Source organism: Syzygium oleosum, unplaced genomic scaffold, assembly GCF_021117445.2.
Source record: "Syzygium oleosum isolate NSW1041296 unplaced genomic scaffold, Sole_v2.1 Sole_v2.19, whole genome shotgun sequence".
Taxonomy (NCBI): domain Eukaryota; kingdom Viridiplantae; phylum Streptophyta; class Magnoliopsida; order Myrtales; family Myrtaceae; genus Syzygium; species Syzygium oleosum.
In genome coordinates, this window is record NW_026607503.1 from 7,959,643 (window position 1) to 7,972,903 (window position 13,261).

General features: G+C 39.1%; 1 protein-coding gene across 4 annotated transcripts; it reads right to left on the bottom strand.

Moving 5' to 3' along the window:
- Positions 1 to 7,198: 7,198 nt before the first annotated feature.
- On the bottom strand, positions 7,199 to 12,819 carry LOC115688443 (phosphatidylinositol 3,4,5-trisphosphate 3-phosphatase and protein-tyrosine-phosphatase PTEN1). Of its 4 annotated transcripts, none has more exons than XM_030614261.2 (8): positions 12,692 to 12,819; positions 11,139 to 11,462; positions 10,654 to 10,830; positions 9,962 to 10,075; positions 9,346 to 9,534; positions 8,671 to 8,904; positions 8,410 to 8,511; positions 7,199 to 8,221 (listed from the first exon to the last, which is right to left on the bottom strand). In XM_030614261.2, exons 2-8 carry the CDS (start codon positions 11,424 to 11,426, stop codon positions 8,072 to 8,074), a joined length of 1,254 nt encoding a protein of 417 aa, XP_030470121.1. In that variant the 5' UTR covers positions 11,427 to 11,462; positions 12,692 to 12,819; the 3' UTR covers positions 7,199 to 8,071. The 4 variants fall into 4 exon arrangements, with proteins under 4 accessions (XP_030470121.1, XP_056176069.1, XP_056176068.1 ...); XM_056320092.1 differs by having other exon boundaries at positions 8,082 to 8,332; XM_056320094.1 differs by lacking the exon at positions 10,654 to 10,830.
- Positions 12,820 to 13,261: the final 442 nt, after the last annotated feature.

Below are 13,261 nucleotides of genomic sequence, written 5' to 3' on the forward strand. Positions count from 1 at the left end.
TCGTCTATACGTGCGTGCGTGCTTGGCACGTGAAAGAAGAAGGTAAGTGAATGGCACGTGAGCAAGGATAAAGATAATCATGTATATAGCACACGAGTGAGATTCTTCACGTATTGGTCTATCGACGGGTACAGGAGCCAACATATGTTGATTGACAACAATGATCATTAATGTCACATCTCTAATTGTCAAAATATGATAACGGACGAATCGTAACCACCAATATGGGTGCCGATGGTGAGTTCTGGTACCATTTAAAACTTGAAAATTATTGAGGCTACAAACATTAGAGATATACATTGAGGGAACGATTACCATTTAGAGATCGAGTCATGAGATGATCGTCAATAGCTGCAAAACCGTCTCCATACGAGGAAGTGGTTATTTAAACGTGGACGAATAAGGTTTGCGGAAATGGAGGAGGACGAATGAGATTGACACAAGTTACATAAGGATGCATAACTGTTGGATATTGTCGAGAAACAGTTACTACACAGAAATGAAAAGAACGGATGAGGGAGATGGAAGTTACTTAAGGAAGCATAATTATTGGGGCAGCTACCACACCTTCACTACAAATATCACTTGCTATGCAATGAGGAAGCCCCCCACAAATCAAACAAATTTTTTTATCTTTAAGCTTTCTTGCGTAGTTCTTTCAATTCCTTAGTTGTAGCCTTCATATTCTCGTTGTCCGACGTGTATCTTTATCATTGTATTGCGTCACCAATTAGATTCCGGCGAAATTTGTTTACATTTGTATTCACTGTATATTCTAGGCTTGTTGTTGATTAAATTTTGACATAGTTCAATTTTATACTGTTTCAATTCAAACTAGTTGATTCCGCAACTCGTTTGGATACTTTCTGTCAGGAATTACCACAGAACCCAATTTCCTCTCATTAAAAATGAAATAACGACTTCTAGTGAAAGATATTTCATTGCAGGAGCGAATTATTGGGAAAACAACTAAAATATCTCTTCAATTATGTCGGTGGAGATTGCCTATAAAAAGGCTAGGCTCATTCAGGTGGGGAGTTGAGAATAAAACTCATTGCCATTGTACTCCTCCGCCAACGCCACCAGTACTCCTCCATTAACTGTATTTGTACATCAATTTTATTCAACTAATGATACTATTTTTCCTTTATCCCATCACCTATATCCTTGAAATTATCCCATCACATTCCTTTGTCCATCCTCTACTAAATATGTCCTAGCACATTAAACCAAAATCTATCATCTATATTAAAATCATTCTTCCACGCTAGGGGTGTGTAAAACGGACCGCCCAAACCGCGAATCGCCTGAACTGTACCGAATCGGCCAGTTGGATTCGGTTCTTAGGAGTATCGGTCCGGTTTCGGGTTCTTAAAAGTGAAACCGGTATCTAGGCAGTCTGATTTCCGGTTCTAAGGAGGAACCGAATCGAATCGGACCGACCAAACCAGACCGACTACATATACTTTTTTTATTTTTTTATTTCTTCAAAAAAATTAGTAAAATGTGAATTAAACCCTAAGTGAACTTTATTGACATAAATTCGTTTATAAAAATTATCAAAATGGGAATTAAACCCTAAGTGATCAATTCCATTGGACTAGACTGGAACCAATCCAATTTCGATCCCCAGTTCCCAATTTTGGGAACCGGTCCTCTCAGTCCTGTTCTCGGTGCCACCTTGAAACCGGACCAAACCGGGAATCAATCATCCCTATTCTATGCAATCCAAATTTTCAACATTTTTAATATTTGGGCTCTTGGTCTTGTGCTTTCCTTCGATTTCACCTCATATTTTTAGCATTCTTAACTTCTTCTGTAGGCAAAGTAGGAAAAATGACATTGGGAAGTGAATGGTCACATGCATTAACTACTACTTCTGGGATATATCCCAATAAATTGATCAAGCAGAGCTAAATGCAGTGCATTGAGAAACATTTTGCATCTCCCATTTCGAACCCCTAAATTTTGCGCCGTGATGGTTCCAAAAAACAGATAAGGCCCACCAATTTTTTTTTTCTAAGTTCCCCAATAGTTTTGTAGTTGTGTCAGACTCCAAAAAGCCAAGTATAGGTTTTTTCCCAGTGTTAGGGAGTAAAGTATAGGTTACTAGAAGGTGCGAAGTGCAAGTAAAGGGGAATTTTGAGAATAATTCTTGTTAACTAGCAGTGATGAATTCATGAGCTTACTAAAAATGAAAAGGAACCTAAAGGTATATGTTGCGGATCCTTAGCAGATTTTTAGGATTTAGTTTTTTACCTATTTCAGTTAGGATTTGTTTTTAAAATTCTTCTTATCATTAGGGATAAATATCTTATTTATTTTTTATTCCTTGTATTTTGGGATCTTATTGTTTTTCTGTTCCTAGAGATAAGCTTCTACAGCTTATAAATTTGTAAGTAGCGATTCAATCAATAACACAGTTTAGCTAGTCTTTTCTCCTTCAACCAACTCAACATGGTATCAAAGCATGGTTGTTCTGATCTGTAAAGTTGAGAAAAAAACCATGGTAAAGACTGCCATGACAGGGGCAAGCAGAGGAGCAGACTCGGATGGTTCTACGATCATCTCGTCCTCCTCTACAATTGCTCCTACTCCTTCTTTCCTTGATCAATCCCTCTCCTCTCCTCAAATTACCTCACTCAAATTAAATGGAAAAAACTTCCTCTCTTGGACTCGGTCAGTCCTAATGGTCGTTAAAGGAAGGGGTAAGCTCGGATATCTCTTAGGTACTCTATCAAAACTAGACTCAAAGGATCTTGCTTTCGAGACATGGGATGCCAACAACAACATTGTTATGTCATGGCTAATCAATTCCATGACGGAAAAAATCCAAAGTAGCTATCTCTACTACTCCTCAGCGGCCGAACTCTGGAACTATCTAAATTTGGCATATTCCGACCTTGATAATTCATCTCAAGTATTTGAACTTCAGAATGCAGCAAGGAATCTACTGCAGGGAGAAGCCGATGTGATAGAATACTACACCTCACTGGTAAAGATCTGGCAGGAATTAGATCTTCATGATGACTGTTCTATGGCCTGTGCTACATGTACCAAGAAATATCAGGACCGAATGGCAAAGGAGAGGGCATACGATTTCTTGGTAGGTCTAAATAGAGATCTTGATGAGGTTCGAGGTCGTCTTCTTGGAATCAAACCATTACCATGTATAGAGGAGATTTTTTCTAAAGTCAGGCGTGAAGAATCAAGGAAGCGAGTGATGTTAGGCAGCAACAAATCTGATATAACAGCCCCAGAATCATCAGCCCTTGTTTCTCATCGTAATGATCACAACAAGGCTGATCAAAGAGGAGAACAAACGCCAAGGAAATCTCTGGTGTGATTATTGCCAAAGAACTAATCATACCGGGGACAAATGCTGGAAACTCCATGGCAAGCCTGGAGATTGGAAAAATAATAGACCTCATAACACTAGAGGATACTCGGCTTCTACGGATGTGTCACCGAAGCATGAAGATCATCCGATCCAGCTTCCCCTCAATAAGCAGCAGATAGAGCAATTATATAAATTGCTCACCCCCCGACAACTCCACAAAATCCTCTTGCTGCAAGCACTTCTCTGCTTGTTCACAAAGGTACTTTTTTAACTGCTCTCTCTAGGGGATCTACTGGTTGTGATCCATGGATAATAGATTCCGGAGCTACTGATCATATGACTAGATCAGAAAATATTTTTTCTACATATCAACCAAGTCTGGGTAACATTAAAGTGAAAATTGTAGATAGTTCCCTTGCCTCTATTGCAGGGTCAGGTACTGTCCATTTGAGCCCGACAATTTGCTTAGTAAATGTTCTCCATGTCCCTAAGTTGACTTGCAATCTCCTTTCCATTAGTAAGCTCTCAAGGGATTTGAATTGTATGGTTCGGTTCTCACCATCTATTTGTGAATTTCAGGACTTGAGTTCGGGGAAGAGGATTGGCAGTGCTAAGGAACACGGTGGACTTTATTATTTTGTTTCAGATTTCTGCATTAATAAAAATGTTTTCGATGTTAGTTGTGAATCTTTTCCAATGACTCGTGAAAAACATCTCATGTTATTACATTTCAGACTTGGACATCCAAGCTTTGGATATATGAAACAATTATTTCTATCATTATTCCTTTCAAGTGATGTTTTTCAATGTGATATATGCCAATTAGCTAAACATAAGCGCTCTTCCTACTCATCTCATGAACATATCCCATCCTCACCATTTTCTTTGATACACAGTGACTTATGGGGACCTTCACGTGTTACAACTAATACGGGAAAAAGGTGGTTCATTACTTTTTTAGATGATCATACCCGTCTTACTTGGATATATCTATTAAAAGACGAGTGAAGTTTCTCATATCTTTCAAATATTCCATACCATGGTTAAAACTCAGTTCGGTACTAATATCAAAATCTTTCGTACTGATAATGGTACATAATACTTCAACTCCACTCTTGGAAAATACTTGGAATCCAACGGCATCATTCACCAAAGTTCTTGTGTCCGTACCCCAAAACAGAATGGTGTTGCTGAACGCAAAAACAGACACTTGTTAGAGGTAGCCCGTTCCCTCATGTTTACAACTAATGTACCTACATATCTTTGGAGGGATTCTATCCTTACAGCTTGTTACCTAATTAACCGGTTACCCTCACGAGTTCACAAGTATGAGACACCAATCAACATTCTTTGCAAAACTTTCCCAGATCACCAAATTGTCTCCTCCTTACCACTGAAAGTTTTCGGCTGCAAGTGTTTCATTCATATCACTGATCCTTCTCGTTCAAAGCTTGAACCTCGAGCCATTCCATGCATATTTCTCGGTTACTCCTCCACAAAAAAAGGTTACAAGTGTTTTATTCCCCAACATAAAAAATATATTATCTCTATGGATATTACCTTTTTTGAACAGCAACCTTTTTTCAAGAATTCTCTTCAGGGGGAGAAACCAGTAAATATAGAGGAAGACAATTGTTGGGACACAATCACTAAATCCTTTACGCTCACTGAATCTGTCCCTACCGTCCCTACATTGCCTACAATGCCCGAATCACTATCTCAACCTATCACTCTATCCACTATACCATCAAGAACCATGTGGACAAGATCAGAGTTTATGATTTCTTGGCAGAGTTGAATGTTGAATAAGATCAGATACGTGTTCAAGTCCTTAGCCGGTCTCCATTCCCCACTCTGGAACAGTCCTATGCCTTAGTTCACTCAGAAGAAAGCCGTAGGACAGCAATGCTCCAGTTCTCTACTATTGATCGATCTGCTCTGCAAATTAGTGCTGGCACTATTACTAAATCTGGTTCGTTCTCTCGATTTAATGATACCCCTAAGGAAGTTGTGAAGTGTGAATATTGTCATAGGCCTTATCATACTAAGGGTACCTGCTAGAAGTTAAATGGAAAACCTACAGATTTTGAGGAAAAAAAAGCATAGAGAAAGACAAAAAACAAAGCAAACCATACTGAAACTGTTACTGCTACACCTACTACTGATATCGATTTATCCCAGGAAGAACTTCAGGCATTTCGACGTCTACTGAAAGCTTCTACTACTGCTGCTTCCTCCACAGTTGCGAATTCGTCTTCCCATTTTGCTTCAAATCTAGCCACTTCAGGTATCTTCTTTGGGGGGTTTAATACATCTGTTGTTTCCAGCCCATGGATCATTGATACAGGGGATCACTATCTCAACCTATCACTCTATCCACTATACCATCATCTACTGAAACCAATACTGAAATAGAAACTGTGTCTCCTTCTATCTCTGAGACCGTACCCAACAGTCCTGAAACTGTACCCAATAGCCCACAATTACACACTGAATTACGTGTTTATTCACGTAGAAATTTGAAACAAAATAAGGAGACCATTGTGCAACCCGAAAGCAGTCAATTCTTGGACCCGGATCGGTCTAATAAGGTTAGTGAGCTCGACATTCCCATTGCTGTTAGAAAGGGTGTAAGATCATGTACACAACATCCTATTTCTAATTATGTTTCCTATGGACATCTATCTCATTCTTTTAGAGCCTTTGTTACAAGGGTTTCAGGCGAAAATCTTCCTAAGGATATTCATAATGCCTTAAAAGAACCACAATGGAAGAAAGCTGTATTTGAGGAGATGAGTGCCCTTGAGAAGAATAACACCTGGGATATTGTTGAAAAACCCAAGGGGAAGACTCCAGTAGGTTGCAAATGGGTTTTTACAGTTAAATACAAATATGATGGCTCAGTGGAAAGGTACAAAGCAAGATTAGTCGCCAAGGGTTTCACCCAAACATACATGATTGATTACGGGGAGACGTTTGCACCTGTAGCGAATCTAAATACTATACAAGTAATTCTCTCTCTTGCAGCAAACCTTGATTGGAAACTACAACAACTCAATGTCAAGAATGCATTCCTAAACGGTGATTTGGAAGAAGAAGTTTATATGGATCTTCCGCCAGGATTTGATGATGCGAAGAAGTATGGAAAGGTTTGCAGATTGAACAAAGCTCTTTATGGGCTGAAACAATCTCCTAGAACCTGGTTTGGGAGATTCACTAAAGCCGTCTTACAACAACGATATTGTCAAGCACAGACGGATTACACTCTTTTTATAGACATAAGGAAGGTAAGAGTACTATCCTTATTGTTTATGTTGACGACATTATCTTAACAGGTAATGACGAAGAGGAAATGTCAAGGTTGAAGGGGAAGTTAGCTGCTGAATTCGAAATTAAGGACTTGGGATCCTTAAGATATTTTCTTGGAATGGAATTTACAAGAAATAGAGAAGGTATTTCCGTTACCCAAAGAAAGTATGTATTGGATTTATTGAAAGAAACAGGGATGCTTGGCTCTAAACCTGTTGATACTCCAATGGAACCATTAAGCAAAACCGGGCAGAAAGTCGATGGGACACCTGTAGATAAAGGAAGGTATCAACGTTTGGTAGGTAAACTCATTTATCTTTCACATACCGCACTGATATAGCATTTCTTTGTAAGTGTGGTAAGTCGGTATAAGCATGATCCTACTGAAGAAGATATGGAAGCTGTCTTTAGAATTTTGAAATACTTGAAGGGTACACACGGAAAGGGGCTGTTTTTCGGAAAAAATGAGAATAGATTAATTGAAGGATATACGGATGCCGATTGGGCGGGATCGAGTGGAAGATAGGAGATCAACTTCGGTTATTGTACTTTTATTTGGGGCAATCTTGTAACCTGGAGGAGTAAGAAGCAGAGTGTTGTGGCTAGAAGCAGTGCAGAGGCAGAATTTCGAGCTTTGGCACACGGAGTTTGTGAACTTATTTGGCTGAGTCGTCTTATGAAAGAGTTACAAGTTCAAGGGGAGCTACCTATGAGGATGTATTGTGATAACAAGGCTGCTATTAGTATTGCTCATAATCCAGTTCATCATGATCGCACTAAACATGTAGAGGTAGATAGACACTTCATCAAAGAAAAGATAGAAGATGGAATTATCAGTTTAACATACGTCCCTACCGGGAATCAAACAGCTGACATTTTGACTAAGGGCCTATCCAGAAAAATGTTTGAAAGTCTACTAGACAAGCTGGGTATGTACAATCTGTACAACTCAGCTTGAGGGGGAGTGTTGCGGATCCTTAGCAGATTTTTAGGATTTAGTTTTTTACCTATTTCAGTTAGGATTTGTTTTTAAAATTCTTCTTATCATTAAGGATAAATATCTTATTTATTTTTTATTCCTTGTATTTTGGGATCTTATTGTTTTTCTGTTCCTAGAGATAAGCTTCTACAGCTTATAAATTTGTAAGTAGCGATTCAATCAATAACACAGTTTAGCTAGTCTTTTCTCCTTCAACCAACTCAACAGTATATAAGAAAGAGAATCCTCATCTTCTGCTGAGATGTTTCGACAATCTACTATACAAAACTTCTTCCTGCCAATTAATCCGGTCGAACCCTTCTGAAGCACTACCCAGGCTCTAATCAGAAATGGCCACTATCTTGAGAAAGCTTGTCGAGGATCAACATGTTTCGAATGGAGTAACTGCGGCAATAACTACCAGTGGAGTTGTCTTTGTGAAATCAAAAGGAATCGTCACTCAAATCATCGTCACTTGGAGGCAGCAACGAGCACTTGGTATTTGCAGGACCAAATAGCAACTCCAGGCAAAACGCATTGCCACATATCGATCTGCCTTTGCTTGCAACTTTGTCCAAATCTCGCAAAGAGAACTGCAATGACAATGTCGCAAAACTAGTGAATCCATTCAGCACCTTAAAACAACCCAAACAATGTCATCATGAGACATAACAGGGTTGATGCTATCCAAGTTGAGAAAAAATCTGCACATTTGACTCATATTTCTCATGACGGATTCTCATTAAAGGAAGGCAGAACCTGGGGTAAAATGACAAAGTACCTGGAGCAAGCTATTCCTGATGAAAGCAGTATTGAAGCAGGCATAGAAGAGACGCCCTCCTTTCATTTTCTGGTAGAATATGACCCTAACATCGCCAGTGACCTGTCCAGTCAAGTGAGATTCATTTCAAGACTTTAGTGATTGATATGAGAATGGTTAACAAACTTTAAGGAAAACAAAATGCAATCAACGAGATTAAGTAAACCATCAAAATCAATAGAGCAAGTAAAATGATGGGTCGGTTCGCAGTAAATAACTTACATGTAAGGGCTTATCGAAATAATAGTCAAGACAGGTCTTTTGATAGAGTATGGGGCTTTCGGTGTCCATTTGGACTACGACATGAGGCTCCTCAGACTCTGATTCCCCTACGATCTCGCCTCTATTGAAGGAAAGATAATACCGAGGACTATTGTTTCTTTGAAATCCTTTCTTTATCGGCCGGCAGCAACCCTTGGTAACTTCCATAGATGGTCGGTATAGCTGATTAGGTATCTGGAAAAGAAGGTGGACTTTCTGTCAGCGACAACAAAGCTGGACACCGGGCTTTCCTTTATTCCAGCCAGATCAAGCTTGACATACTTAGCTAGAGATGCACTAACATCAAATAGGAAATAAAAGAAATTGTATGCTGAAACGAAGAAATGGAGAACAGTTTGAAGTAGATGAAGCCCATGACGCCAAACTGGTTCATCTTAATAATGAAACCATCCATCTTGAGGTCCATTTTTGAAGAATATGAACAAGGTCATGCAGTTATCAACAGGAACAATTATATTGTAGGCAACTAATTTAACTCTCTAGTGATGCCCCTATGTCGGTAACTCAGTAAGAATGAGCAGACATTTACGATGCTCCTGTAGGTGTTGTAAATTAAGCCATACCTACATCTTGGACGTTTGCTTCCACCGAGGCTTGCAATTGAGAGGGGCTTACCTCTTGTAGCTCCGAAATTACAAAGAAAATCGATTCAGTGTTGACAGTGTCATAGAGTCTGATTCGCCGCAATTCCCTATTACATGGATGAGGCAAGTTCACGCCTGGAGGTCCCGCACCGGCTCCTTTGGGAAACAAGAGTGTGTTTTTCCAGTAACCAACATATCTACGCTGGCTAGGTATTGATACCTGTTTACGAAATGTAACGTTAAGCTTTTACTGTTTCATCTGCAGATGGATACTATTCTGAAGGCCAAGTAATTGTTCAGTCTGGGAGTTCCGTGCCATTTATGTACTAATGATGCGGAATTCTTTGTATTTTATACAAGCAACCCAACAATGATAGGAAACGAAGAATAAAAGCAGTGACCATTTCACTTGCAATATTCCCTCATTGTTTTCATGGATCAATATTTCATAATCTTAAGATACCATTATGTCAACTGAACGCTCTCATGGGACAAGAACACCAAATCCTTTCCTGTTGCATTTTCTTGTACGTTTTGCAACTCTTTTTTTGTGCAAAGATGGAACTTCCTTGTGTCGTTCTGGAGTGAGCAACTTCATCAGATCTAGCAAAGACAACGCGAGTTTTCTTACAAAAATGTGGACTTACTCCTTCATTGTTGGTTGTTCGTTTTTGCGCGTACAACTGAAGAGCTTCCTCAGCAGACAGCCCAATATAAACAAGGTAGGTGCACACCATTAACCCTGTCCGACCCTTACCTGCCTGCAAAATGCAACCAAGAGACAGCAACTCTCAGTCGCATCAAATCACGACGTTTTTAATCAGATTTGTAAAGAGAAATAAGATAAAAGCATTGTACTTGTCTTATATACGAGTGTCGAGTATGGTAAAAACAAAATGAAAGACTGGTTTGTCTGGCCAGTTGTTGTCCATGGGGCATACACTAATTTTGTCTAGTCAGCACAATTGCATCTTGGAAAAAGAGTGCATGCAGATATTCGAGAAACATAATTGTTGCAATGCAGGGGCAGAAATTTGTTAGAACGGAAGTGACCAGATGAACACAGAAAAAACGGAAGAAAGAATTACATGAAGAGATTTCCTAAACCTTTGAATACCTTATTTTCTGACTTGTACATTATATTGATTATGCGAATGGCATAATTCACGCAACTGCAGTGTTTATAAGAGAGATAATGATTTAGAGTAAAGGATCTTGAAAATTTGTCATTCAATTCTCTGGCCACCAAACTAATAAAATTTTACATAGAACACCTAGGGAGTTTTCCAAAAATAGTCGGCATAGGTTTTGCATGACGGCTTATGACAGTCAACAGTACCATGCAATGCACCACCGCAACATTTTTTGGGTCACGAGATAGCCATGTATGCACACTCTCGCAGAACTGTTTGACCATTTGAAGTGGGGGAACATGGTTGTCATCGAATGGATATGTCTCCACACGACCGTAAAAATGCAACGGATCGTAAGTTTCTTCAATGCAAAGGTTATAGATCTGCATGGACATTGAACATCATTTTAGATAGAGGCTTCAGAAATTCCTGTCTTGTTTTCAGCACATAACTATAAAATGGGTACCGAAGTGTTAAATACACTATCGACACACATGCAGTTAAACCTACTGTAATATAATCTTGCCATAGAATGTACAGATGCAAAGTTTAGTTGTCAAAGGAAGTGCAACATATCTTACTGACTATCAAGGAAGTGAATACATATGATCAAAGATATATTGTGATTGGTCTCGACTTTGTTTCAATAATTTAAAAAAAAAAGATGAAAACTTATGCCTACCAAATATACCTTGTAGTGTCCCTGGTGTCTCATGTCCAGCACTGACTTGACTTGCCAGAGAGGATTTCGGTACACGGCCCGCATACGTTCTGCAGGGAACGACATTGCCAATACGCGATCGGTAATGTATGACATGTCAAGATCATAGCCTCCAACAAGTAGTCGCCTTCTTTTTTTGGACACCAAGTTACGTACGAAGAAGTTTGTGATAAGACAGTGGATCACTTGCTGGTGGGCATGAGCTAAGTTCATGTTGTCGGCCCTCCCATGGCTCTGCTTCGAAAACTTCAGCCCCATTTGTCTGATATGATCTCCAAACAAATGGTAAAATTCCTGCAAAGGGTAAGTAGAGATATGTGAATCAATCAGAGAGTCTAAACTTGATGTACTTTCCTTTATGTCCTCTGGGATGTTCTCTTTCCAGTATTTCTAAAACTTGCGATTTTATGGAGCTTTAACTATATCCTAAAATATATATGCAAATTGAGTACCACTATTGCTTCCGGTGCATCTTGCGTACAAATCTGTCAAAGTGGAATCTGATATCGAGGGTTCAAATTGCAAGTGGTCTGTAGCGTGTTCTTGTGACTTGGTGGCAATTGATGCATGGGGTCTTATTCCTCCTAACCTTAGCTTTTGCAATGGACCTATTCGGAAGGAAGAAGCTTGTGGTCTGTCAGCAACGCATGGAATTTGCTTACAGGATCAATGAAATGTTGTGGCATACACTTTGTTTGGTTTGTATAAAAACATACCAAAACTTGTCTCCATTACTCGGTTACATGCTCGACTGTTGTTTGTTAAGACCAGTTGGCTGCAGTCACAAGATAATGAGTCCCATTGCTGTATTCCGCTTGTTCTCTCAGTTCTCAGAGTGTGTTAAGCCAAATTACTTCTGAAAAAGACTGATTTCTTCTGTTAAGGTTAGGGCAAAGATTTTAACTTGGCATGACACAAAACTCCTCTAAAAAGTTATGGCACTTGGAAATAGATTTACTGGCCTCGAATCCACGGAAGGAGGCTCATCAAATCTACTTGGTGGGTGACTTCCACATGTATGACTCAAAATCGCACAACTAATACGCTAGTCAACACGGCCTTCAAAGAAATGAAGCAAGCGGCACAACAAGCAGTACTGCCATGGTACAGAGATCACATCTTTCTAGTAGATACATCATGGTTCTCATGGATGAGATTTTTGACATTGTAGATACTTTTTTCAGGTTATCTAAGCTGGTTTTGAAGGGTTCAAAATTCAACGTTTCATTCACATTCTTTATGTTTTGAAGGAATATGCCCAGCAATAAAGAATTGCCATGACCTGAATTTAACATTGCAATGCTACCTTTCCAAAATACATTCAGAATGTTGCCTATTAGGAATTAATCAGGAAACTTAATGATAAATCTCTATTCATAACTAGGAGAAAAAGCTATCACAACACAAGCATCAAGTTACAAAATTTGAAGGTACTGTTTTGCATAGAGAAAATCCTTGAACCTTCTTAATTTAAAGGAACGGGACGACAAAGGAAACGAATAAACGCAACACAAAATCTTTACCTGAGCGAAACATGAAGCTCCGGGTCGCTTTGTTTTTCATTCGATTTGAAGAATGCGAACAGACCGTAACGACATGCGAAGCAATTTTGAGGGCCTCGAAGGGTCAAGAACCCTGGAAATGCTTCCCGATAATTTGTGTATATGGAACCAAAATAAAATTTGATGGCATTAGAAAGGAAATAAGGAATTCAATGGATATGGACATTCATGCTAAATTTGGGTGGTTTTAACCACAGCTATCTTATCAGCCCCTAACGTGGAGAAAAAAGGGCCTTGACATTAGGAGTGACAATAATTTGCTGTGCTTGAAAAAACTCAACGACAGTTCCTGGCGTTGTCATCTCACATTTCACTTAAAAAATTGCCGGGGCTTTGGACCTCTCCAGATCTCCGACGTATGAATTTCGTATCATGCATAATGTCTTGAAGATCGTCGCCAAAATTTTTGCAATCTAAGCTTCCTCGTGTATTGAAAATTCAAATTTATATTCTCTTAAAAAAGTCTAATATCTTTAAAAACATCAAAATGGTATATCATGAGAAAAGTTCCCAAACGTTTTTCATAGAACG